This window comes from Zootoca vivipara, chromosome 2, assembly GCF_963506605.1.
Source record: "Zootoca vivipara chromosome 2, rZooViv1.1, whole genome shotgun sequence".
Taxonomy (NCBI): Eukaryota; Metazoa; Chordata; class Lepidosauria; order Squamata; family Lacertidae; genus Zootoca; species Zootoca vivipara.
Genome location: NC_083277.1, coordinates 50416884 through 50438848, shown reverse-complemented (window position 1 = coordinate 50438848; position 21965 = coordinate 50416884). Strand labels below are relative to the sequence as shown.

At 41.1% G+C, this 21965-nt stretch overlaps 3 protein-coding genes across 4 annotated transcripts in view; all 3 read right to left on the bottom strand.

The window, feature by feature from the left end:
- The window catches only part of LOC118080631 (inter-alpha-trypsin inhibitor heavy chain H4-like), a 29758-nt gene extending 28926 nt beyond the window's left edge, over positions 1-832 (bottom strand). The window contains exon 1 of the mRNA XM_035106149.2: positions 674-832. Within this exon, the coding sequence (XP_034962040.2) occupies positions 674-748 (75 nt within the window). The 5' untranslated portion in view covers positions 749-832. The remainder of the gene's footprint in view (positions 1-673) is intronic.
- A 3905-nt stretch (positions 833-4737) lies between these two features.
- On the bottom strand, positions 4738-15933 carry MUSTN1 (musculoskeletal, embryonic nuclear protein 1). Its single transcript, XM_035106165.2, has 3 exons — positions 15783-15933; positions 10719-10839; positions 4738-5210 (listed from the first exon to the last, which is right to left on the bottom strand). The coding sequence occupies exons 1-3, from the start codon at positions 15789-15791 to the stop codon at positions 5104-5106; spliced, it is 237 nt and encodes a 78-aa protein (XP_034962056.1). The 5' UTR covers positions 15792-15933; the 3' UTR covers positions 4738-5103.
- Positions 15934-16214: 281 nt separating this feature from the next.
- The window catches only part of STIMATE (STIM activating enhancer), a 32522-nt gene continuing 26771 nt past the window's right edge, over positions 16215-21965 (bottom strand). For both annotated transcript variants that reach the window (XM_035106164.2, XM_060271508.1), the window contains 2 exons: positions 21694-21843; positions 16215-21383 (listed from right to left, as the gene is read on the bottom strand). In XM_035106164.2, the coding sequence (XP_034962055.2) occupies positions 21267-21383; positions 21694-21843 (267 nt within the window). In that variant the 3' untranslated portion in view covers positions 16215-21266. The remainder of the gene's footprint in view (positions 21384-21693; positions 21844-21965) is intronic.

Here is a 21965-nt window from a genome sequence, read left to right as displayed (position 1 = left end):
GTAGAGAGAGCAAGATTTGATCAACTCATTTAGTTGTCAGAGCAAGGAGAGAGTCCATTAATTAGGCTTCCACTCTGACAGATGATGTTCATGTCCCTACCCTAACCCCCCCCTCCACTACGCCACTGGTCAGAATCATAAGTCCACCTAGCCCACTGTTGTCCTACACTGACTGGCAGGCTCTCTAGTGAACCTGGAACCTTTGGCATGCAAAGCAGATACTCTAACACGGAGTTATGCATCCTCCCAGATTATAAATTAAATTAGTAGTTTATATACTCCCATAAGTATTTAAGACAACCAGTTTAATTGATTAAGTTAATTAACTTAATTAAGGTTAAAATCATACATGAATTAGATTCCCCTCCCCCTCTTTTTTCAGGTTACCAAACTGCATTCACTACTAACCTGTATATTCAGTGTATGATTACCTTGACTAGCTTCCTTGGGTATTTAATTGCTCCCATGAGTAGTCTACTGATGTGAATAGTGCATGGTCAGGAAAAGTAGCCATGGAAATCTGCTGCCCAAAAATAAGGACTTCCCATTACGTGCCATCACCTCAAACCCCACATGAAACTAAGTTATTTTTTAAAATTGGATATTGCAAATTCATGTACATTTTCCCAATATGTAAACGAGACATGTCTAATTAAAAAAAAGGGACAATTACCTCAGGTGCCGCAGGTTCCACAAATACTTGTAATGAAGAAAAAAACAGCCAAGTGATCAAAAAATGCCTTTCCATTTTGGATGTGACAAATCCCCAGAAGTGAGGTCTTTTATACGAGAGAGTTAATGAACAACTAACGTCTGAGGGAGTTTGTGGACTGATGAAGCCTAATATTTACCCACTGAATCAGAACAATATTCTTGAAACAGAACATCCCCCATCCGGCCAACGTCACCAACCTTATCAAGCAAGTGAATGGGACATCTGTGTTCTACCCAATATGCCTGCAAGCCTTTCATAGATACCAAAAATATATGAGTGGCTTCTCCCTTTCCTGTAGTTTTAAGAAAGTCCTTAAAACTTTCTTTGGTCTATAAAAAAAAGTCTATAAAACTTTGCAGAATGTAAATCACAGAATATAATAATGTTTTTTAAAATAATAATTCCATAAAGAAAATTTGATAACATGTATACAGTATACAGTCAAACCTCGATCTCAAACGGCTCCATTTTGGAAGATCTGTGCAAATCTGAAGAATTTGCTCCTGGAGGTAATCACCCCGAGCTTTTATTCTGTTATCTTTAGCGTTAGGCCAGTGGCTTCGGTGATTTTTTTTGGGTTCCGGCGGTGGCTTTTGTAATATTGCTTCAGAAATGTTAGTTGTATTAACCTTTGTGACATTCTCTGCTAAGGCAGTTCTTGGGCCAGACTTATTGAATGGTTTGTACTCTCATGGTCTATTCGCAACTCCTTGAGCTGTACTGACCAGTCCAGCACAGTAGATGGCAGGGGAATAACCTCATCTAAAATGCCTCACTCTGGGCTCTCTTGCTCAGGTCTTTTTGAGGAAAGTAGTTGGTAATTTTGCTTTGCCTCCTTCGATGCTCCTTAGAGCTAGGCCATGGCGCGACCCTCCGGTGATTCTAGGGGAAAGCTTCCAGTTTATTTGCATCAACAAGTTCCCCCTACAGGTTGTTAACCCTGCGGAGCGGGCAGGAGTAAAGTATAGTCTGTTCGGATCCAATGCCTAAGCCAGGGGTCAGCAAACATTTTCAGCAGGGGGCCTGTCCACTGTCCCTCAGACCTTATAGGGGGCCGGACTATATTTTTGGGGGGAAATGAACAAATTCCTATGCCCCACAAATAACCCAGAGATGCATTAGGACACATTCTACTCATGTAAAAACACGCTGATTCCCGGACCGTCCACAGGCTGGATTTAGACAGCTATTAGGCCGGATCCAGTCCCTGGGCCTTAGTTTGCCTACCCATGGCCTAAGCCAATACCACTCACATTCTGTAACCAATAAAGCTGGGGCCTTTTTTAGCCCATTAATCTAAAATACTTGTCCCATGTGTCTTATTACATCACAAAGCTGGGAGCAGGGCCTCGACTCACAACCAACATTTCAGGACAGTGAACAACTGACATCCACACCATGTACAAATTTATTCTGCAATAGAAAAATGAAAGGGCATATGTTGTTCTTAGAACATCACCAGCTTTAAAACTGAATCCCTAGCATATGTTTCTGGGCAAACTTGAAAGTGTTAGTTTCATCCTTGAAATATATTGTATCACAAGGACCACTTGCTTACATAAAGACTCACCAGGTAATTGAAGTCATAGGGCAAGTCTCTTTATTCTGTTGTCCTGCTGGCAGTGACTAAAGGCTGGACATGCTTCCAGTTAATTTGCACTAGTGGTTTGGTTTTGGAATGCCCACTCCAGGGCAGTTTACCAGGTGCATCCTTCCTATGAGATTTAGGTGCCATGTCAAAACCATTTTTATTTGGGAGGTGTGCGTCCCATCCTTTTAAGGAACCATAACTTGCACTGTTTCATTTCTGCTAATGCTTTGCTTGTTTTCTAAGCCACTCCCAAAATGTTCCGTTGAAAGGCAGGATAGAAATATATCTGCTAAACTAAACAATGTTGCAGGACGTGTCTGGGTACACATAGTGGCTGGCAAATCTAACATCCTCTAGGACTGATGCCATCCTTTGCCCAAGACCCTGAACTTTGTCACTGATAGAACTTCTGCCTGCATTGATAAAAAAATGATTTTTCTGGGAAGAATGGACTTTTACTGACTACAACCGATGTTTGTCCTCTGTTTCGTCGTATTTCAAAATGTAGTGACCCTTGACAAGCGTGGGAGGTTGTAGCAGCATGCAGGACTTTCTTGAATGTGTCTGTGTAACTTACTCAATTTCTGATTATGTAAGCCCCAGCATTACCTAACTCTCCCTTCCGGAGTAATGTTGCTGAGTTCAGTAACACGACATGTCAATAACATGGCAGCATCACCCCTTTGTGGCCCTGTGCTCTTTTTTCACCTCTTGCATTTGAAAGCAGTGGATTATATACAGTTAGCGTCCCTCTACTGATGGAAGCCTGTTTGAGCCTTCTGAGAGTGGAATCCCCTCCAATACACAGTCTCTCCTGCAGCCCCCACCCCACTCCCTAGTCTGTGCTGGAGGGTCAGGAGATCCCTCAAAATAGCTTGGGAGGTGGTGTTGGGTTACAAGGAGGCAAGGGAAATCATAAAAAAGCCACAGGAAGGTCAAGTGCTCAACAAACAGTATTGTTAGGATAATTGTTCAACTGAATTGCTTTGCAGCATACAACATTCTGAATTGTATGTGCCACTATGAGTTAATCAAATACTCTTCTGTTGTTGTTGTTGTTGTTGTTTAGTCGTTTAGTCGTGTCCGACTCTTCGTGACCCCATGGACCATAGCACGCCAGGCACTCCTGTCTTGCACTGCCTCCCGCAGTTTGGTCAAACTCATGTTGGTAGCTTCGAGAACACTGTCCAACCATCTCGTCCTCTGTCATCCCCTTCTCCTAGTGCCCTCAATCTTTCCCAACATCAGGGTCTTTTCCAAGGATTCTTCTCTTCTCATGAGGTGGCCAAAGTATTGGAGCCTCAGCTTCACGATCTGTCCTTCCAGTGAGCACTCAGGGCTGATTTCCTTCAGAATGGATAGGTTTGATCTTCTTGCAGTCCATGGGACTCTCAAGAGTCTCCTCCAGCACCATAATTCAAAAGCATCAATTCTTCGGCGATCAGCCTTCTTTATGGTCCAGCTCTCACTTCCATACATCACTACTGGGAAAACCAAATACTCTTCTATTGTTATAGAACTGAGGGATTAATTGTGCCTGGGGGTCTCAACCACCTACAAAATTGGGGGCTATACAAGAGGAACCAGTCTCCTTGTAATATGATAGCCCTGGCTGGCCCAGCTAAGTACAGTGGTACCTTGCAAGACGAATGCTCTGCAAGACGAATTTTTCGCAAGACAAATGCGTCTTGCGATCTGATGGTGACTCGCAAGACGAATTCGTTTTGCAAAAAATTCGTCTTGCGAGTCGCGGTTTCCCATAGGAATGCATTGAAATTTAATTAATGTGTTCCTATGGGCAAAAAAGAAATTTCAATGCATTCCTATGGGAAACCACGATTCGCAAGACCAATTTTCCGCAAAACGAATTGACTCGCGGAATGAATTAAATTCGTCTTGCGAGGCACCACTGTATCCCCATTTGCATTACCATGTTCCATGGGGACAACTGAGGGGTTATGTCCTTCACAGCTGACCATTCGGTCCTCTCCCAGCTGGCTGCTTTAGATGGCAGGATAGCTTGCCAACACACCCCAAAATTGAACTGCCCAACCATGAGCAGGCAAGGAGCTGGAGTCTAGATGATGGACCAGAGTCACGAAGTCTTCATTCCGGTCCACTGCCTGGGAATAAAAGCTCACTGTGCTCTTGTCACTCGGCGCAGTCAGATAAGGCATTGGGTGGGATACTAACCCATTAAAGGGTTTGGAGTGAATTGGTGCATCATCCCAACCTAAAGCGATCTCAGGATACCCTTTTAGAGGGGTCTAAGTGGAAGTCTCTGTCCAAAAGCCAAGTCTGGGTCAGATAGCTTCCACTTAGAATTGAGGTATTTTCATGCTGGGCACCAATGGGCAAAAACACAAATTCCTCCAGTTATTTGTGTGAGGAAGTTGTTTTTCTGCAAGGGAAAAGAGGTACTTAGCCAAAATCAGAACCATCATGCTTTATTGGTTTTACAGCTCAGAATTATAACCACATTTGGAACTGAGACACTGTTCTGGAACATAAAATAGAAGAGAGCCATGTACGTTTGTAACAAAATTGGTCATTATAATACAAGCCTGCGCTCAGTAACTACTGCTCTACTTGAATCATCCACTACGTTGCTAAGGAAGGTCAAAAAACAAACAAGCCCCACAACGTATAAAAAGAAGTGCCTTTTTTCAATACAAGTTCTCTTGTTAATTAGGAATTAAAGGAATTAACAGCACAAGTAATAAGACTGGTGCATGTGAAAGCAAAATAAGGGGTTAGGTACTCCATGTATATTCGTTGCAGATCTTGAAATTGGCAGTCAGCCAAAGACACTCTTCGGAGGCTCTTCTTTGGGTTTATCAAATACTGTTTCCCCCCCTGTGCGGTCTCGGCTGAATACGGATGGTGCGGCAGAGCCAGCTTGCTCTGGAAAAAGAACAGGAGACAATTAATACCGCAGCAATAATGCTTCGCAGTCAACAGCAGCTGTGAAAAGGTCCCCTGAAATATACATAATGTGCACTTGAAAAGGGTCTGTCTGTCACACATTTCAGTGTGTACAGAAGTGCTGGATACTTGGGCCTCATAGGCAGATGCACTTTTTAAAAAATGCAATACAGTACATTTATCTAAAGAAGGCACCTATCCTCTCCATCTTGAAAAGCTTCCTCTGAGAAGATAAGGCTGGAATATTTACCATTTAGGGTTTAATGTAGATGACCAGTTGTGGTTTTTTTGGGTTGTGTGCGCCCTGGGAGCAGTTATGCATAGTGTTATGGCAAAAGTAGCCTAATCCTGCAAACAGCATTATGATCACTGTATAAAACCTATCAGGGAGGGGAGAATCTTGCTGTTGTGGCCGTATCTGCTAGGAAAGATAGCCCATGTGTGGGGTAGGGGATGTTTCTTTTAATGGGGAAAGAGAAGGCCTATAGTCAGTTGGTCAAGAAAACCGTGTACCACACACAACACAAACCTAGGTTACGAGTAGCAAGTATCAATTATACAACAAGCGTAACCGGCTGCTATAATCAATCACTAATTTATAAACATATAACGCAGAATAACTTAAAATAACACAACCATAAACGCCATATCACTTTTGCCAGGCAGAAACTAATGCAGCAGGAAACCAAGTTTATCTTTCTATTCAATACCTTACATCCAAATGGTTCAAATACTGACATTGATTATAATTGTTATCTGTAATTTCTCTGTATGGGATGATAATTGTTTCGATTCTATTGAGCATGTAACCTTTTGCCATACACTGTAAGCATAATCTGGAAAGTCCCTTTAAAAGTTATCCGTGTTAGCTTTGATTGATCACACCTGTTAATGTCTGCAGCCAGACCTTTATATGGACTAGAGCCTTATCTGGTAATTGGAGCGTTACTTACCTGGAGTTTTCCAGCCAGTACTTTATTGTGGAAAGGTATGTACATACATTGATAAGAACATTACTCACGTTTTTGGTGGTAAAAAGACTGACTTTTTATTTCCTTATAACATGCAGCAATTCGCTCACTGAAGAAGCCAACTTTGGTGAAACAAGGCACATACCCTGGGTAGCCTTGTCTTTTGCTTTTGGATACTTTTTGCTTTTGGATACTTTTTGCTTGTGGATACTCCCTTGCCACCTTCATATATACGTCTCGTCTTCACCTGGATGTTCCACTGCCACCTATACTTGTCACCGCGCTTGGACAATCCATTCTGTGGAATAACCGCTAACTGCCATCGTCAGACACAGTATATTCCAAACTATATATTCCTGGTAGCGGTGAACAAAAATCTCAAATACTACACATCCATTTGGAAGTACTTTTGAACCAATTTATATGCCATATGGATACCCAATATGAACTACAGCATATGACTGAATACATTGAACTGATGTTGGTTTGAATCACGAGTGATATGACGTTTATGGTTGTGTTATTTAAGTTATTCTGCGTTATATGTTTTTAACCTTGCCTAATGTTTCTATGTTTTGACCTTGCCAAACACAAGCTCGTACTGTTCTCAAAAGATGTTGAAGCATCTTTTGCTGGTGCTATTTATGTACATGTGTATTTGTATATACAGAGAGCCTAATTATTTTTTAAAGGGAGCCAGTGTGGTGTAGTGGTTAAGAGCGGTAGACTCCTAATCTGGGGAACTGGGTTCATGTCTCTGCTCCTCCACATGCAGCTGCTGGGTGACCTTGGGCTAGTCACACTTCTCTGAAGTCTCTCAGCCCCACCCACCTCACAGGGTGTCTGTTGTGGGGGAGGAGGGGAAAGGAGATTTTTAGCCGCTTTGAGACTCCTTTGGGCAGTGATAAAGCGGGATATCAAATGAAAATCTTACAAAGAGAGCTTTCAGTATTAGTGGGGGAAGAAATTGAAAATAAAATAAGATGGAGTAAGCAAAAAACATTTGAATGGGGAGGGAAGACAGGGAAATTATTGGCATGGAAATTAAGGAAAATGCAAAAGGGAAGATTGATTACGGGGATAATAGATAAAGGTGAAAAACTGACAAGAATCGAACATATTCAGAAACGCCTTATACAGTATTATAAAAAATTATATGAGAAGGGGAACATTAATGAAAAGAAGCTAGAGGATTATTTTTCAAAGAAAAAAGAGAAAATAATTATGAAAGAAGAAATAGATTTATTAAACAAGCCAGTGTCTCTGCAAGAAATCTATGATGCCATTAAGAAAGCAAAAGTGGGTAAGTCCCCGGGGACGGATGGCCTGCCCAGCCAGCATTATAAAATATTCAAGGAAGAGCTCGGAGGGGTACATCAGAATTTAGTTAATAGAATTATGGAAGGAGGGCCAATACCAAGATCTTGGCAAGAGGCCTTTATTACTTTGATCCCGAAGGATGAGGAAGAATTTAAACAAGTCGGAAATTTTAGACCCATCTCGCTCCTCAATGTAGATTATAAATTATTTGCTGAGATCCTTGCGAGTAGATTAAAAGGAATTTTGAACAGGATTATAGAACAAAATCAACAAGGATTCTTGCCAGGTAGGAAAATGGCCAGGAATGTGAGGATTCTCTTGGATTTGGTAGAATATTTGGATTGGTTGCCGGGCAACGGGGCAGCCTTTGTTTTCCTTGACATAGAAAAAGCCTTTGATTCTTTATCGTGGGAATTTATGAAGAAATCGTTAGCTAAAATGGGAATTAAGGGGAATTTTTTGGAGGTAATCAATTCGATCTATGATAGCCAATTCGCAAAATTAATTTTAAATGGGGAGGTAATGGAGGAGTTCGAGATAAAAAAGGGAACGAGGCAGGGGTGTCCCCTATCCCCCTTATTATTTATATTGTCTATTGAGTTTTTATTGGAGGATATTAAAGAAAACAGGGAAATTAGAGGAATTAAAGTTAAAAAGATAATATATAAAATTTATGCCTTCGCCGACGATATGATAGTGATGACAGAGGATCCAAAAGAATCAATCATGATTTTAAAAAAGGTTTTAAAAAGATTTGAAGAAGTATCGGGATTGAGAATTAATGGGAAGAAAACTAAAATATTAGTCAAAAATATAAGAAAGGAAGGAATTGAAAATTTAGGGATATCAGTGGATTGGGAAATAGTCAAAAAAGTTAAATATTTGGGAATTGAGATTAGCGCAAATAATATAGAGCTTTTTGAAAATAATTATGGGAAAGTCTGGAGGGATATTAAAAAGGAGATGGAAAGATGGAAAGACTTAAATTTATCACTATCAAGTAGAATAGCTACGATCAAAATGGTAATATTGCCTAGGATTTTATTCCTATTCCAAATGTTGCCTATAGTGGGAAAAAAGGAGGTATTTAACAACTGGAGAAGGGATCTGAGCGATTTCATTTGGCTAGGGAAAAAGGCAAGGATTCAGTATAGATTGCTCACCGACGTTAAAGAAAGGGGAGGATGGGGGGTCCCGGACTTGAGGATCTACTATGCATCCGCATGTTTTTGCTGGCTTAGGGATTGGTTGGTACTAGAGGACGAAGAAGTTCTAGAAGTAGAAGGTTTTAGGAATGTTACGGGGTGGCACACATATCTTTTGCAGGACGACACAAAGAAATTTAAACAATTCCCAGATCATGTAATTAAAAAATCAATCCTCAAAGTTTGGCGAGAATTCAAGGATTTATTAGAACCTAAAATACCCTGGTGGATCTCCCCCTTGGAGATGACATCAATGGGAGGCAGAAGCAAAAACGGGAGATGGTTAACGTATAAAGACCTAATAGAAAAAGATGGAGAACAATTAGTGTTAAAGCCCTATGATCAAATCAAATCAAGCTGTACGAGCTGGCTACAATATATGCAATTACAAAGTCTATTTAAAGAACATCAAAAAATTGGCTTCGGGAAAGAGGAATCTAAATTACAGGAGTTGTTATTGGGGAATATAGTTAAACCATTATCGAAGATCTACAAATTCCTTTTGGAATGGGAATTGAAGGATGAAGCAATCAAATGTGTTATGGTTAAATGGGCCCAGGACCTAGGAAGGCCAATTTATATGGCCCAATGGGATAAATTATGGAAAGTTACAATGAAGTTCACGGCTTGTGCTAGAATAAAAGAAAATATGTTTAAAATGGTTTACAGGTGGCACCTAACACCAGATAGGTTGTCTAAAATATATAAGAATGAAGAAATAAATTGTTGGAAATGTCAAAAAAAAGGGGGGAAATTATATGCATTGCTGGTGGGGGTGTGCCAAGATCAAGGAATTTTGGGGGAAAGTTTATGAAGAGTTGAAAAAAATGTTAAAGATCACTTTCAAAAAGAGCCCAGAATATTTTTTATTGAGTCTGGTACCTGAAAACCTCCCAAAGGATAGGATAGATATTTTTCTTTATTCCTGCGCAGCGGCAAGATTACTGATTGGGCAGAAATGGAAAAGAGAAGAGATACCCACAATTCAAGAGTGGCAATTAAAATTAATTGAGTTTATGAACCTTGATAGAATGACAGCGGCAATTAGGAATAAATCGAAGCAAAGGTCCAAAAAGAAATGGGAATATGTAGAGGAATATTTTAAGAAAAAAGATATTAAAACAGAGTTGGCGATCTGTTTTGACTAGCTGACCACAAGGATTTTGAGTGGGAAATTTGATAAGGAGGGAATCTAAATTTAATGTTTTGTTTCAGGGGAGAGTAACGCAAGTAATAGAGAAAATTTAAATGAAAGTGATGTGTTAAAGTTTTGGAAGTTGTTTTTTATTGACTATGGTGCAAATGAAATGTATATTTCTTTTTTTGTATAGATTTTAATATTAATAAAGATTTTTTGCTAATAAAAAAAAAACAACGGGATATCAAATCCAAACTCTTCTTCTTCTAAATTAGTGATTGAAGTTATTCTGTGTTATATGTTTATAAATTAGTGATTGATTATAGCAGACAGTTACGCTTGTTGTATAATTTAATCTATACTCAGTTGGCACATGTTCTGGAGAAAAAGAAGAGAAAGAAAAATGTTTTTGTAACCGCAAGACGTTGTTGCATGCAAAGGGGCACCCGTTCATGGTTTATGTTTCGTTTCTAATGGGATACAGCCTAGCTTTCCACGTCGCGGCACGTGAGTCTGTCAGTTGCAGTGTGTAGGTGTGTCTTGCGAACGCTCCCCATGCTCCTCCCGGGGCTGGAAAGGGGTTAGCTTAACCTCCGGTTTGCTAGTAAAACTGAGTTACTGTGTTGTAAAATGATGCATGTCTAAAAGGTGAAAACATTAAACATGAAAACATTTGTATTGCAGCAACTGGCCTTGTAAGCAGAACTTTGATTCACATGCAGTTGGAAACATGTGCCCCTAGTATCTACTTAGCGTTGGATGTTGAGTAATCTGCTGTTTAAAGGCACCCATTCTCCCAGCTCTCAGCTCAAGGTTACATTATATTGCAGAAAGGATAGCGGTAGAAACTTACCACATTGCTTCATGACTTGGTAGGTTTTGGATTTGATTTCCTGGTTCCCAGAAAGCTTCCCTCTAGCCCCTTTGAGATCTTCTTCCTTTACTGGAGGGCGCTTCTTTTTCACAGGAGCTGGCTAAAAAGGAACACATTTGTATAAAAAGATGGAACAGCATAACCGCAACAAAGGTAACTTGCTGTCTTATAAATTTTTAAGCTGCTCCATCCTATCACCTGGCCACATACCTTCAGGTAACCACATGAAATGCTTAAGATTTTTTTTAAAAAAATAAAAAAAACCTCTGCTGCATTAAATGTGCATTCTGTAGTTGACCGCCTTTGTAATGTTTCATTTAGAAATCTTTAAAATAACATTTTAGTTTCCTGTTAGTTGTGTTTGTTTTGGATATATACCGTATAGATTATTCAGTAATGTTTTATTCTGGATTTGTTTTATTTGATGTTTTAATGTAGGTTGTAAATAAACCACTGAGATTCCCTCCCCCTTAAAAATATAAAGTGGTATAGAAATGAAATGAATACTAACACGAATAATAATAATAATAATAGATTTAAGCTCATTGGGCAAGGAACTTTATGTTAATTTAGGGGACTATGTAAATTGATGGTGCTGTATAATGAGGAGAAGGTGATAATGCACAGGGGTAGCTGTTGCCCATGTCCTGTCCTTAAAGATGTGTGTACAGATTGGACACTGTGTTCTACACACTGGGAAGCACCTAATATAAAAATAAATGCATTGATGCATTTTAACTTGTTCCAGTTCAGTTTTCTAGTGTAATTACTTTGGAAAACAGAAGAAAGATGCCACCACTTTGTGTGCACATTTTTTGGGAAGTAAATCTATTTTTGGTTTCGTTTAACTTGGTGGTCCTGAACATCTCCACTTTAAGATGTTCTCGAATGCACAATTATTTCTCTTTGCCCATAATATGTGTTAGGTACTCTTTTTGCTAAATCAACAATAAGGCTGGCATGTTCCTCTTGGTACAGAGTAGACATAAATTGGTATGGGCACAAAATACCTCAAATTAAATGGCTTGCACAATAAAGACCTTTAAATAAAGGTAAAGGGACCCTGACCATTAAGCACAGTCGCAGACGACTCTGGGGTTGTGGTGCTCATCTTGCTTTACTGGCCGAGGGAGCCGGTGTTTTTCCACAGACAGCTTCCGGGTCATGTGGCCAGCATGACTAAGCCGCTTCTGGCGAACCAGAGCAGCGCACGGAAACGGCGTTTACATTTCCGTCGGAGCAGTACCTATTTATCTACGTGCACCTTGATGTGCTTTTGAACTGCCAGGTTGGCAGGAGCTGGGACCGAGCAATGGGAGCTCGCCCTGTCACGGGGATTCGAACCGCCAACCTTCTGATTGGCAAGCCCTAGGCTCTGTGGTTTAGACCACAGCTCCACCCGTGTCCCTAAAGACCTTAAAATACAGCAAAGCAAAAGATTTGTAGCAATGGAGATGTCTACATATTTAAAGAATGCATGGGAATAGCTTGCTTCTAGTTTACTGTGGGAACAAAAATAAAAAAAAATAAAAAATCAGACCTCTGGGGAAGCAAACAACAGTGCCAGGCAAAGAACAAATTAAAGGCTGACTATTAAAAGCTTGCTTTTCAAAAACTGTCCAGCAGCAATGGGCAGACAGTGATGGTATTCAAATATATTGTGTTCCCCAGAGCCAGGAGGACCTATTGAAGGCATGAACACTTGGGGAGGAATATGTTGTCCCGCTATTAGGATAGTTCCATCTGGCAAGCAGAAATGCTTAGGCTAAGAGAATGATTTCCCCTTTCCTCTCCCACATGCTGTTCTAGGGGATCTCCTGACGCACATGCAAGCCAATTTGTGGGGGCACATAGGGGGAGGAGAAGAGGAAGCCTTGTTGCACTAGCAAGACTCAGTTCATGGCTTCTGCTAGTGCATCTGTTTAGTTGAATCTGGCCCAGAATAGGGAACAGCGTATTTCACACTATGCCTGTAGCTCAACGGTAGAGCATTTGCTTTGCATGCAGAAGGTCCCAGGTTCAAGTCCCAGCATCTGCAGGTGGGGCTGGGAATTTTCACTGCCAGAAACCCTGAACAGCCACTGCTGGTCAGTGTAGAAAGTGTACTGAGTTCGATGAACCAATGCTGTGACTCAGGTCTAGTCTGCCCTTTAAAGTTGCCAAATGGTGTCTATTTTCAAAGCACTCTGTGTGACAATTATCATGTGACTGACCATTACTGTAGCGCAGGCATCCCCAAATTGCAGCCGTCCGGATGTTTTGGCCTACAACTCCCATGATCCCTAGCTAACAGGACCAGTGGTCAGGGATGATGGGAATTGTAGTCCAAAACATCTGGAGGGCCGAAGTTTGGGGATGCCTGCTGTAGAATCTTGTGGCACCTTAAAGATGAACAAATAATTGTATAAGCTTCTGTGGACTAGGGGTGCTTTCAGGTGGTCAGTTTACTGAGTATTCATCCTGATCTTTTTGCAGAAAGGTTAGGCAATGTTAGCTGTTTAATGAGCATTTATTCTGAAGTGGTTGTGGGGAGGTTAGACAATACTGTATCAAAACAAGTAATAAAATAATAATAATAATAATAATAATAATAATAATAATAATAATACCGGTAATAATAATATATTTATACCCCGCCCATCTGGCTGAGTCTCCCCAGCCACTCTGGGCAGCTCCCAATTGAATATTAAAACAATACAGCATTAAATATTAAAAGCTCCCCTAAACAGGGCTGCCTTCAGATGTCTTTTAAAATTAGGATAACTGCTTGACATCTGATGGAAGGGCATTCCACAGGGTGGGTGCTGCTACCGAGAAGGCCCTCTGTCTGGTGTTTTCTCACAGTTCTCCGGGCATTTTCCAGCCACCTTTCTTATTACAAAAGGGAAGTGAGATTGCGGCACAAGACCTACCAAGAATTGTGGAAAGTGAATTTGCCAGTATGTGGTTGTACCCCCAAAATAGTGACAGCCTGGAATTGCCCTAGAGTCCACTTCACCAGGCACAGGAAGTGTGATCCTCAGTTGCTAGTTAACAAATGCATGCATCCAGTAGCATGTAATCGATGGCCTAGGGGGATTGGCTAGTCTCCTAAATGTTCCTGGTAAATCAGAATATTAAAGTCTGGCTCCTCCTTTCCAAAGCCCAGGAAGCTTCTGCCCAGATCAGGGAGGGAATTGCGATGCCCACATGCCAGGACATTCCCCCCCCCATTGCCCTTAGAAGCTGGTGCCTCTGGCCTTAACTGTCCCCCTACAAAAAAAATTCACTGCACGCCACTGCATGCATCATAATAAAAAGGGTGTCTTTTAAAGGTGCCATGAGACTCTTTGCTGTTTTCGCTACCACAGATTTATAAAAGGTAAAGGTAAAAGTAAATGACCCCTGGCATTGCGGCACTCATCTCGCTTTCAGGCCGAGGGAGCCGGCGTTTGTCCACAGACAGCTTTCCAGGTCATGTGGCCAGCATGACTAAAGCACTTCTGGCACAAGAGAACACTGTGATGGGAACCAGAGCCCACAGAAACACCTTTTACCTTCCCGGCACAGCGGTACCTATTTACTTGCACTGGCGTGCTTTTGAACTGCTAGGTTGGCAGGAGCTGGGACAGAGTAACGGGAGCTCACCCCGTCGCGGGGATTCGAACTGCCGACCTTCTGATCGGCAAGCCCAAGAGGCTCAGTGGTTTTAGACCACAGCGCCACCCGCGTCCCCACAGATTTATAATGCCTACAACTGAAGTACTTTTCTGCAGATCTGCCGACATCTGGTTGTTTGTCATGCTGGCACAGCCATTCCACAGAAGCAACTCACCATGTTATAAACAGCCAAATGAGTTAAAAGCAGCCCCCATGAGGTCAGGGAACTTGCAGACCTAGCCCTACCTCCTCTCCCCCCATGATAGAAAAGCAAGCAACAAGCACTACAGACCAGAGAGATCAGCAGTTCTGCTGGCATCAAGACCATAATACGATTCCTGCCAGTGAACACATTATTTCCAATGTTATTGACGTGACAGATTTAGTCATGGGCAAAGCTTTCAGCCTGCAACCATTCCTGTGCTTGCTGTACCAACAATCTATCCTACCATTTATCTGAAACTGTGGCAGGGAAGTGAGTGCTTGTTTAGAACATCTCTAGTATTCCTTCAGTGAATATTTACTTTGAACAGACACTAAGCAGAACAAAATTCCTAGGCACAGCCTCCTAAAGCAGCTTCTGAATAGTTGCTGCCTGTGTGCCAAATCTGCTCCAAAATTCCCTTTTGTCCTAGCCCTGACATAATTGATTCCATTAGGAAAGCATGGTTTGCTTCCATATGATGAAAACTCCCTATCTTGCCGTATTTTGAAGAGCAAAAAAGAGGACGCTGTGACAGCCATTCAAAGCAAATAAGTGCAATTTGTCTCAATTTTTACCCTTGAAAAAGAGGATGCGTCCTGGAAAAAGAGAACACATGGCAATCCAACATACAAGCTCTGCACTCTGAGCCCTTGTTAGCATAATGTTTCCCTGCAAAAAAACGCCCACCTCATCTTGAAAGGTGGATAGGAAGAAAACTTCAGCTTTACAGATTGTCCAACCAATTGTTAACTCAAATATTGTAAAACATTTGCCTCAACAGCAAATTTTAGTCTGTTGTCAGAAGTTAGCAGAACGTTACATCATTTAAGATCATTGCTCAAGCAAAGCTGAACACGCACATAACCCTAAGATTAAAAAATTCTATAAACAATATTAGCATGTATTAAAGCACTAGACCTATATCCTTAAATGTATTCATTGATACTGGAAGGGGGAAAGCAGGATAGCAGGAGAAAGCTAAAAACACATTTTTTCTTAGTCCCCCAAACTTGCTAGAATAGTTTCTTAGTCCCCCAAACTTGCTAGAATAGTTAATTGCTGAACCCAAGATCCCAAAGCTGTGCAGCACCAACTTTGCCGATTCAGTTCACAGCTATAGCACTGACAGAGCTGGAGATAAGCACAATGCCAACCGGTATTAATGCTAGAAAAACAAAGGAAAAAAATAAAAGCTATACCTGTGACATCACTGCAGCACTTGCACTAAGAGTACCAGTAGTCTCCTTGCTTAAAATCCAAAGGCTGAAGAAGTAGTCGGCTACCTCAAACTTTTATAGACTCTTGTGTGAGGTCAGTCTACCGGGTCATCTTCCCAATCCAGTTCCTGGAGTGTTTGAGGTTGACACAGCCTTGATGTTGAGAGGTTTATTCTTAGCGGTGACTGAGGTTCACAGCATTTACTGAGCTGCGTGGCTGCATTGAGAAGAAGAACCACACAAGTGACAAGAAAAGACAGCTGGGCCAGCAGAACTATGTGGAAGTCTTGTCCTTTCTGCTTGAACAAGTACTTGTTCCAAGGGAACCCTCCGAGCCTCTATTTATAGCCTTAAAGGGCAGGGCTTTGTGTTGCAAATGCTCAATTTAGGCTGCAGCATTAGGCATATATAAATCTCATGGAAAGCCAGTAGGGCAGAACTAGTTGTAATGAAGGTAAAAAGGAGTCTTTCCCCCACTGCTCCATAATGTTGGGGTAGGGACACTCACTGTGGAGAAAATTGAAGTGGGGAAAATGAGGTGCTTGAACTTTCTAGTTGCTAATTCTCCTCAGCAAAAAGTCAATCTTCTGGGCCATTTTAATATCAATTTCTACTACTCTCTCCAGCTGAATTCCAAAAGCAAGAAGTAGCCCTTGCTAAGTACAGCTGAGGGGAAGGAGATATGAATGAAGGCAAACAAGCTGAAGCTTCATCTAGACAAGCTGTTGATTAGGAACTCTAATTCTGGATGGAGATATTCAACCTGTCTTAGATGATGTTATACCAGGCACCCCCAAACTGCGGCCCTCCAGATGTTTTGGCCTACAACTTCCATGATCCCTAGCTAAGAGGACCAGTGGTCAGGGATGATTGGAATTGTAGTCCAAAACATCTGGAGGGCCGAAGTTTGGGGATGCCTGTGTTATACCTTTCCTGAAGTACCAAGTACAGGTTAGGGGGTTATCCTACAACTGACACCATCTCTGTGTACACACATGGTCTCTGTGGCTGGGAACGCCTTTGTCAGCTTCAACTGCTTTACTGACTGCAGCAACCCTACCTGGAGAAAGGGAACCAGGTCTCAGGTGTAACTCATGCACTGAGTCAATTTACATTGGACTCCCTCACTGCTCTTCATGTGGGGCCATCTTTAATAAAATAGTTAAGAAATGACCATTGGATGACCAGATTCAACCCCTTTGCAGTATCTGCTCCCGCCAGTTAACTGTACTGTATCTTAAATAAATCCAATATGCAGGTAATGAAGTGAAGAGAGCTAGGGACATTTCTTTATTAAGTCAAAACTTTATTGTAAACCATGATTTAGGTACATAACATTCTTTCCATTTTAATGAAACACCATAAGTTAAACATGATCCGGAGGACATCTTGACTTGCATTTTTAACTTCAAGGGACCTACTTTTTATTTAGAATCCCAGATGCACCCAAAAATCCTAATTGCAAAGAGTATCCCTTTAAAAAAAACACCACATTTGCTTTGTAAAACCATAGTAATTTCCTGTCATTTAACTGGAAACTTTTACAAAAGTTTTGATGTATTGCAAGTTTCCTATCGGCCGATGTGGCTGGTTTTGTTGCGTTCACCACCACACTGCTTTTGTACGGATGCCGCAGAGCTGCAATTAGCCATGCACAGGGGCGAAGATGCCCAGATTTCAAAATAGGAAATGTTAAGGCTGAACAGCCCTCCTCCCACCGCTCTCCTTCCAGCAAGGCATAGCTGAAAACCAAGCACATGCTTGTGAGGGGAATGCCTTTGGAACACTTTGCATTGCTGTAGTTCAGTTCACAAATCAACGAGTATGAGGTCTTTTCCCTGAAGAGAAGCTTGGAACACATTTTTTCCCAGCAACATTAACACACAGCATTTCATTTAAACATAGTATGGGAGACACTAATATGTTTAAAAACAGAAAATGATGACTACATAACCACCACAGGATGTCCCAAATAAATATGTCGGGCACATGATATCATGCACAGTCAACGAGGCAAATCATGGTCTCTTTCATTTTTGGATCTCATCCATTTGGCAAGGGGAAACTCATAGTCTCTCCATTGAATTCAGCACACGGTACTATTTTTGTTTTACCGGTAAGCGTAGAAAGAACTGGATCACATTAGAATCAGGTTTCTCAAGCACAGACTGAAGTAGCCTACACTTTTTTTGTGACGAGATCTTTACAAATTGACCTTCAGAGTTCGACTTAGGTTTCGCCTACTTCCTCTGCCCTCTTCAACCTGCCACAACTCGCTGAAGAGCAAGCCAATACACCCAAAATCAATCTAAGTGCAAGCAAAAAGGCAGCACTGTAAAGAACAAAACATAGCCTATTTCAGCTAGGCTGGATCCTGCCCCTGCCCCCATTCAAAATTATTGTTCCTTTATTCTATTGCACCTTTACAAAAGCAATTAGTTTCTTTTACAGAAGAGCTTACAGCAAAATTCAAGCCATTCTCCAACTTCTTCACCTGTTAACTCTGATGTGATGTAGCAATGACCACTAGCTTTGACAGCTTTGTGGATGTTTACAGACAACTGATCTAATAGCCGTGACAACCATGTCCCGCGTAACAGCTAGAGCAGCCTTTCTCAGCCTTGGGTCCTCAAGACATTGTTGGACTACAACTCCCAGCATCCCATGCCAGGAGGCCCCTGGTCAGGGATTATGGGAGTTGTAGTCCAACAACAAATGGGGAGCCAAGGTTGAGAAAGGCTGGCCTAGAGGAATCTGACTGCTGCGGGAAACACAGACCTAGATGCGACCCACAAAGGCCATTTTTATTGTTCTTAAATGTGGTCCATGCACACTTACTGACATATGAGCATTTTAAACCCATCTTTGGCCAGCACTGCTTCATCATGTCAAGCTGCAAGAGGCAAAAAGCACCATGAAATAGAACAATGCAGCAAAAAAGCCGAACCTTTTATTCTTTAGGTTTTTGAATTAAGCTGCTCTCCGATGCCTCATACTGTTCAATAAAATGGTAAATCTGAGGTCTCCTCTAAGTTGGAATATTTAACACAATTAAGGCTTTGGGTTCATTTTTTACAATTCCCCATCCCAACACTGTTTAAAACAGACATTTCATGTAACTGAAGCCACAGGAAGAAATGAATAAAGTTAAGCTTTTGGATTTAGTCAGCTACATAGGTATTATTAGAACTGAAAAGTAAATAAATGGCCTATGGTTTCATCTCGGTTTGTTTCACTACCTCAGATAAAGTAAGTTAAATTACCGTATCTGCCATTCTGATGCCATCCACACAATTCTGAGTCCCTGAATGAACTTTTAAAAATAGATTACAGGTGTGGACCACCCCATCTGCACAGGGACCCAGGCATGAGGGAGATGAGAGGTGCTTTAATCCTTTCCCCTCTGCTTTGGCCCCAATTCAGAGGAGGCCCATACATGTTATTTGCATATAAATCTTACTAAGGATAAGGATGTGGATGTATTGGGAAGGCCTCCCCAAAACATCTAATTTGTCCCCAAGAATCTCACAAAGGTGTGATGGAACCTGCCTTCAGGTGTGATTCTTGAGAGAACAGGCATTTCCCCGCCTCCTAATAGAGGCTTCACTCAACTTTATATTGAGATAAGCATTGTTTCCCGTTGTTTTCAGCCTGAACACCAACATGTAACAACGTATTGCAGATACGATGCTGTGCAAAAGAAACAACCCCCACCATTCATTATGTAGTTCCGAAATGCATCACCCACTAAGATGCTTCTTATGGGCAGCAGGGCAAGTGAGGCAAATGTCACTCCCCTCAGAACTACCGCTGTCAAGCTAGCAAAAAGCAACAATGGAGCCTTGTATTGTACATCCCAAAGTCCAGTGATATCCCACCACACCAGCTGCTTGTGTAGCCGACCACATTTAAGACAGACTACACATATAAAAACTGTAAAAAAATATATCTGAAAAGTCCGAGCTCCTGTCGTTGACAGTGTTGTAAGGCTTGAAATACAGTCTGATATTCAGATACCATAAATTACAGATTTGCATTCCCCCCCCCTTCTTATTCTGAAAACACTTTTGCTGTTTTGTTGCATCAAAGATTTAAATGAGCATGGAAAACTGCCAAACAGTAAGTAACTAGCATCGAAATAAGTTGTGGGCACCATATCAGGTAGGCAAGTATTCCATTGACAAGAGAGATATTCTCAGTTACCATAGGATAGCAGAACAACAAAAGCAGCAACTACCATGATGTTGTTAATGGGTGAATATACGTATTAGGTGCTGTTACTTCTGGCCTTATTTTGTTCTTAGGAAATTGAGGAATGAGTTACTGCTAGAAGTGATCAGCACACTTTGTAGCACTAAGAAACACTCTAAGGAAGAACAGAATTACAAATCCTGTTACATCACTATTCATAGTTGTCGATCACATGAAGGCCCAACTGTTATCGTTTCAAGGAAAGATTGTAATATCATATATATAGAAAAGGAATGTTGCTTGAGATTTGGAATAGTTGAGATATGGGCTCAGAAGACTTGCAAGTACTTAAGAAACCAACATTGCTGAGGTCTCTAAAATGTTCGGTGACAAATAGAATTGCCAATTATTGTTGCTTTTATGCTAAAGTGCACAGGACCATGTATACACCAAATGGTCTTCAGGTCACAGAAGTGACCAGGGACTTAATCTGCCAAGTACTTGCTGCCTTTCACTGTGTTTTGGTTTAGCCAGGCTTGTGCAGATCTCCCATTCAAGGCCATGTGTAACTAGTAGCCACTTGGCCACCATTTCCCTTTGTCACATGACTCTCCTTTATACGACAGACACAATGAAAAATAATATATTTTTTTGCTGCACTTTTTTGACCTTTTCACCACGCACAGAAAGTAACAACATAATTTTCTTTGACAAACACAATCCTTAAATATCCCAGTATGAAAATATAACTTAAATATAAAAGTTCAAATAGGTTAGAGGAGCTTTGGGGTAGGAGGGTGGGGCAATTTTGACAGCCAAAAGTACCCTTAAGAAGTAAAGTTACATAAGAATATTACAGGGTAAGTTACGATTTGTAACTGCAAAACTATTCTGTCCTAGGAATATGTTGCAAAAGCCTTTGTTTTTTTAAGTAATAAAACATACTGATTCAAATGTTGCTAATCCGACGTCTCTCTCATAATATCGTTCAGGAACCATAGTAGAAACAATGGTGCTCTATGGCGCCTTTTCCGAAAGGGTTGCGTACAAATCGCCTTGGTAACAAGAATTTTTCCACCCATGATGAAAAGGTACTCTTGCATATTTGGTCAGTGTTTCCATAGTGCAACTGAACAGGTAGCTTTCCCAACTATCCATGTTCTGTTTCTTCTGAGTCAGTTTCCAGGCAATAAGCATAGTGTTGCCAAGTGAAAAATCCACTGTCCATAGAAGCATCTGTCATAAAACCCGCAAATGTGCAGGCCACAGAATCTGTCATACAGGCAGACCAAATCGGTGCTTCTTTTTCTTTACAGACTTTAAGTTAGTCAGTCTCCGAAGATCCTCTTCAACATCTGATTCTTCCATTTCATCGTCTGCTGAAATTAGGATCTATAGGCAAAATATTGATATGCAATTAGACAGAACTCGTGTTTGTTTTCCCTCACTCACCCAAAAGTATCTTCAAATGCAAACACACCTTTAAAAGGGGGAGAAGGAAGTGTCGTAAGCTAAACAAGTAGCATGTATGACTCACTTGGGTCTTTAAGTTACTATTAACATTGCCCTTTATCAACACCGCAAAAAGGAGTAGATACCATTACTGGAATAAAAGCAAAAACTAAAGTTACAGAAGGTTGCGCCATCACTCCCTCCCCATTTGCTTACTGTAAACGATATGAATAGCAAATGCAAAACTTGCCTCTGACTCAGACTCTTCGTGCGAGGCTGCTCTTCTGTATCGAACTTTGCTTCCATTCCTTGAATCCTGCCCAGCTTCTTTTTCTTCAAGTTTAGCTTTTGTTTTTCCTTTCTTCATAAGGAAGTTATCAACTACCCAGAACATGAATGCCTGTTACGATGGAGAAGTCAATGTTAAGTGCCACCTGTCATTCAATCTATAAGACAGCAGTCATATTTAAGGGACTTACAGTAAAGACTCTATATCTAATCTATCTATCTATCTATCTATCT